Raw genomic sequence first — 6,000 nt, 5'->3', positions numbered from 1 at the left:
ATGAAAATGTTGTTTTTACTTCTTTATTATTATTTTTTTTTTGAAATATCTCACTACCTAACTAGATATGAACTTTTTTTGTATATATTCTCATCGTCATCTCAATTTTATTTATGCACAGTGCGCTTCAATTAGCGTAAATTTTTACTTTTTTCTTTCTTCTTTTTCAATTTTACATTCCAGCAAAAAGAATGAGAAAAGAAAAAAAACTTCTTTATTCGTTTTAATTAATTAAATATTTCTTTCCTCACCAAGAAAAACTCATGGCAATGCCTCAACCAATTTTCTGTTTTTTGATTTTCTTTCCTTCAGTAACTTATTTCTTACTTCTTTTACAAATCTGACATTTTACTGACTGAGAAGATTTTCTCTCTTTTGTTTGTAATTTGTCTATTTGCTTCAGGTTCATCAAATATTGACTTTGATTCGCGAATTCGAATTTACTTAGGAACTTTTTTTTGATTTTCTTTTCTGCCAAGTATCAGAACTTTTTGAAATGAATGAACTTATTTCCTTTCATTTTGAGAAAAACTTTTTGACTTTTTTTTAATGTTACCTAAATTATACAATAAAACTTTTACTTCAACGAATACTCAAATTTGACTTGAAAAGTGAAAGAAAATCTTAAAAAGTATCCAAAAATCTTTTAATACGACTGAGAATTTCAGCTAGACTTCAAAAAATTTGAGTCGAAGTAGAAGTGAACAACAAAAATAGCTTTTTTTTTAATTCGCAATTCATCATTTATCATATTAATAGACTTCCTTGTGCATGTTGTAGTTGTTATTTTTATCCAGGGGATGTTATATGTACTCATAAATTCATTTTAAATTTAATTTTCATTTAATTCATTTTTTGCAATTTAATTCAGTCTTTTTTTTCAAATTTAAAATTTAAATATTCTTTATTTTTCATACTTTTAACTGGATCTGCATTCATTTTAAAAATAAATGAAAATGTTGTTTTTACTTCTTTATTATTATTTTTTTTTAAAATATCTCACTACCTAACTAGATATGAACTTTTTTTTATATATATTCTCATCGTCATCTCAATTTTATTTATGCACAGTGCGCTTCAATTAGCGTAAATTTTTACTTTTTTCTTTCTTCTTTTTCAATTTTACATTCCAGCAAAAAGAATGAGAAAAGAAAAAAAAATTCTTTATTCGTTTTAATTAATTAAATATTTCTTTCCTCACCAAGAAAAACTCATGGTTTTTACAATTTTCTTTCCTTCAGTAACTTATTTCTTACTTCTTTTACAGCACATTTTACTGACTGAGAAGATTTTCTCTCTTTTGTTTGTAATTTGTCTATTTGCTTCAGGTTCATCAAATATTGACTTTGATTCGCGAATTCGAATTTACTTAGGAACTTTTTTTTGATTTTCTTTTCTGCCAAGTATCAGAACTTTTTGAAATGAATGAACTTATTTCCTTTCATTTTGAGAAAAACTTTTTGACTTTTTTTTTGCTGTTACCTACGATACAACCTTTTACTTTGAATACTCAAATTTGACTTGAAAAGTGAAGGAAAATCTTAAAAAGTATCCAAAAAATCTTTTTACGCAGAACGTAGACTTCAAAAAATTTGAGTTAAAGTAGAAGCGAAACAGCTTTTCCGCTTTGTATTCTTCAAAAGATTTCAGAAAATCTTACTCAAATCTGCTCTAATCTTCTCGTGATTTTTCAAAAGCTTCATTTTTTTAGCAATTCAAATCTGAACGATTCAGGGCTAATAACGCTTTAGCGAGAGAGGCTCGCCTAGCCACCGCACAGAAACTTAGGCCTACAGTTTATAGTTAGTGCTAGATAACCGCTACATCGCCGTTTTAATGATAAAATGCAAAATTGCTCTGATGGCACTGTGATGAATTATTTTGACCCAGTTTTTGGGCGAAAAATTAGACTAGTCGCATTCAATATTTCGATTTTTCCAGTATTTTATGAAAAAAATCACCATTTAAATAGCAATTTTCAATTATTTTAAATTAAATCAGCTAATTTAATTATGTCAGAGAGAATAAGTTATATAATGACAGATTCAGCTTTCGTGGAATTCTAAATGCGACAATTGGTTCCTCATACGTCTTCGCCAAGGAAGTAAGTGAGTAATTATGCAAGAATAGCACAAAATGTCTATTCAATTCACAGTCCAGTATCAGACCGACGTGTCCCATGACGAACCCATAGAACTGGTTTTAAATCAAATTGGTCAATAATTCAGAGTTCCGCGAACCTTGGGATTTTTATTCAATTAATTGATTTATAAATATTGTCAAAAAATTCCTTTTAAGATTTTAAAAATGATTTTTATCCTTTCCTGAAGGTTAATTTCCAGTTAATTTTGACCTTTCCAGTCAGAACTTTCCCGATAATTTCAGTAAAATTGTTTTGTGCCTTAATGTGCCAATACAGAAAGTCCACAAACAAAACTTCATCAAATAAATCTGTCAGTAAAGCTTTAAATAGTTTCCCAACAATTAAAAACCACATCATAATTAATTTTTACACCTTTTGAGCAATAACTAGTAATAACTAGCAATAAAAAATTACATTCTTAAGTCAGCAAATGCGCCGTCCACAAATTAACCTGAAGGAAACATTTTATAGCTTCTCTCTCTCTAATTTAATGTTACGAAACATTTAATTTCATTTTTTTTATTTTGTTCTATGGAAATAGGATTAACATTGTGTACACGATACATTATAATGGACATTCAACTCTCGTACTTGGTTTTTAATTATTTTTTACAGCTTTACATATCTCTTAAAGTCAAATATAAATTAATCGTCGGTTCTCGTCTCACACTTATACTTTTCATTATTCATTAATTAATTTCATTAACTTTGTATTTTGCCTCAAGTAAATTTATTTCATTTTTTTTTTTGCTTCTACTTCCTTCAAATTACATTTATTTAACTTTTCCTCCCTTCTGTATGCTTTTTTTGTTCTTTTTTGGATGTATAAAAACAGACAATTGTAATTCCTTATGAGTACACAATAATATTTATTTATTTAGTTTAGTTCTTACTTAATTTTATTACAAAAAATTTTCTTATGTATTTCATAAACTATAATCAATATCGATATTAAAGTGAGTTTTGGGGGTGGTAAGGAAGGAAACAAGAAAATTAATAAATTTTATTCTATTTTATTTTTTTATACCTTTTTATACTTGTCGTAATAACATGAATAATGTACAGTCAAAAAAGAAGAAATAAACTCAATATTTGAGGATGATAATAATCATAATAATTAAGTACCTATAATTAATGAAATTTCCATCGACTATTGTTCCATTGCATGTCATGTTTCAATAAGAAGAAATAAAGCAAATACCAATGTAACTAAGTTGCCGTATATACCTAAACTAGGCGAACATGCAGACGTTACGGCTGACGCAGATGACTCCCCTGCAAATTTGTTGGATATCCAAAAAATTTTTAAATACACGTATACATATTTTATTGTTGAAGATTGTGAGGGGAGAAAAAAAGAAAAGAAAGAAATATGAATGGCAAGGAAATGTAAAATAGAGATCGAAGCACGAAACAGAAATGAATAAATATTCAATTTTTTTTGTTCTGTGTCTGTCTCTGTCTCACTCACTCCCGCTTTCGGTTTATTTGACATGAAACATTTTCACAAATATATATATTGAAATTCAATAAAAGTCATGTTAAAATTTATCAAATTATACGTACCATTTATAACATGTAACGTGACTTGAACTGATGCAGAGTTTGAGGGGACACATGAATAGTTACCCGAATGTTGCTTTCTGGCGTGATCTATTGTTAACGTGCCTACCTGTAAATACAACGTAGATAAAATAGAAAAATTGATGAGTTAAAATGGATATAGTGAGGTGAGCTAGCGAGAGTCAGAAAAATAAAGATGGTAATTGTGTATCGTTAAGCTATTACGTAATAGCAAGATGAACGACAGTGAGCAATGAATGGATGAAGGGTAGTGGAAGAGATAAATGAAAATTTTCATTTTTTACTTCTCTTTTCGAAGCTACAAATTGAATACAATTTTTTATATAGCTTGGTGAAATTTATGAAAATTTTCTATCTCCTCCTTCCTCATTTTCTTCGTCTTATTATCTACAATTTTTCATTATTGGGTATACATTTTGACTTTTTTGCTTTTTGCTACCTTACTAGAATGATGATTCGACAAATTTTGCGGATATGAGATGGAAAAGGGTTCTGTTTACTGACTGTTCACCTGCTGGATTTTAAATTAAAATTTAATGTTCTTTTAAAACTATTTTTAAGTCTGCTAATCTGCTTAAAATTCATCTCTGCTAAGTCTATAAAAATTAATCAATTTTCGCAGAATTGTTTTGATAAATTGTGTAAACAAAAGAACTCTAGTTAGTTCTCAAACTTAACCTTAATCAAAATTATGTCTGCCTTTAGGCAACGTCTACTCATTAAAACGATTAAACAGTCAGGGAACCTTACTTTAGGCCATTTTTAAAGATTTTATTCGTGACCTTTGTTTTAAAAACAAATCAAACTGGAGTTCTGTCTATGAACTTTGGAATTAGTAACTTTAAGCGGGAGTTAGACATGAAAATTGCGATATTGATGGGAATTTGGTTTTACACGTGCCTGATACCGACCATGTGGCGAATTTTCACATTTTCAACTTGTGCTTTTTGAGATTTGAGGCTCTTTGTGCTCAAAATTTTGAATTACATACATAGAAAATTGCCATCTAAGCCACCTTGATACCATTGCAATAGCATTTTATTGCCACCAAAATCCAAATTTATATTCATGGCAAATTTAAACAGGCTACTTTAAAACAAGCTCGATACTAGTCAGCATTAAATTACAGCTAGAAATTAGGTTTTAAATAAGCACTTTACTTTTACAGTGTTTACAGTGATCAGAAAGTCCTTATCTTGATTTTGGTCAATTTCGGTCATTTCTGTCATTTCGGTCACTTCGGCAATTTTGTTCATTTCGGTCATTTTTCCCATTTTGATCTCGACCAGGTCTCTTCCCGAGACTCGAATATCTTCCGGGGCCGGGACTCGGAAATTCCGGAAAGACTGGTTAATTCGTTTATTTCAGTATTTCGGTAATTTAAGTCATTTCGGTCATTTCGGTCATTTCGGTCATTTTGGTCTCGACCGGGTCTCGTCTCGAGTCTCGAGATTCTTCCAGGACCAGGATTTTGGGATAACTTAGTTAACAGCTGCAAGTTACAGCCAAGCACGTTACGTTAAAATTATCGTACAACTGTAATTTAATACTGACTTGAAGTATAGAGTATCAGGGCCGTAGCTTGACAATTTTACTAGACCGTGCCGAAAAATTCCTCGTCCTTTGGCTACGCTTCTGTAGTCTATAACAAGATCTTACTTTTACTAAATCATCTTAAGTATAACATAATAAATCTGAGTGAACCACTACGTTGAACTTAAAGGAAATTGATAAATGCGCTCAAATCCCTCAAAAAGTCACTTTAAACACGACAATGACATTTAACACCAAACTCATAAAAAACCAGCAATGACAAAAAAAAATGAAATAAATTTAATGTATAAGAAAGAAAAAAAAAATCCCAATGTTATCCGGAAGGGTTATTGCTATTAAATCTGACATTTTGACATGATTGAAAAGGACATAAAATTAACTTACCGAGCTATGAGTGTCTCCTTCGACATCACGCTCGAATTGAACTTTCCAACCACGTAAATTTTCAACATAAATTTGCTGTGACCCATGATACCATATTATATATGTTGGCGGTTCCAATGCACCTCTAACTACACATCGAAACGTAACTATACTACCAGCTTTTACATATCGATCTGGATCACCAATCAATTCTGTTCGTGGAACTAGATAGAGAAAAATAGAAAAAAATAAATGAATATATTGATGGATAGACGCTTGAATGAGACGAACATCATTGATAAATAGATGTATACAAAATAAGCATCATTTGATGCTAGATAGAGTTAAAATATTAT

General features: G+C 29.9%; 1 protein-coding gene across 1 annotated transcript in view; it reads right to left on the bottom strand.

Annotated features, from left to right (window-relative positions):
• Positions 1 to 934: 934 nt before the first annotated feature.
• Positions 935 to 6,000, bottom strand: part of LOC139091571 (lachesin-like) — an 81,592-nt gene continuing 76,526 nt past the window's right edge. Inside the window, exons 8-10 of the mRNA XM_070641706.1 lie at positions 5,666 to 5,868; positions 3,710 to 3,815; positions 935 to 3,418 (exon numbers count right to left, since the gene is read on the bottom strand). Of these exons, the coding sequence (XP_070497807.1) occupies positions 3,312 to 3,418; positions 3,710 to 3,815; positions 5,666 to 5,868 (416 nt within the window). The 3' untranslated portion in view covers positions 935 to 3,311. The remainder of the gene's footprint in view (positions 3,419 to 3,709; positions 3,816 to 5,665; positions 5,869 to 6,000) is intronic.

The sequence above is a fragment of the Chironomus tepperi genome, unplaced genomic scaffold (assembly GCF_022539635.2).
Source record: "Chironomus tepperi strain 1889 unplaced genomic scaffold, CSIRO-AGI_Ctep_v1 contig_255, whole genome shotgun sequence".
NCBI classification, from domain to species: Eukaryota; Metazoa; Arthropoda; class Insecta; order Diptera; family Chironomidae; genus Chironomus; species Chironomus tepperi.
This window is presented reverse-complemented; position numbering and strand designations above follow the sequence as displayed.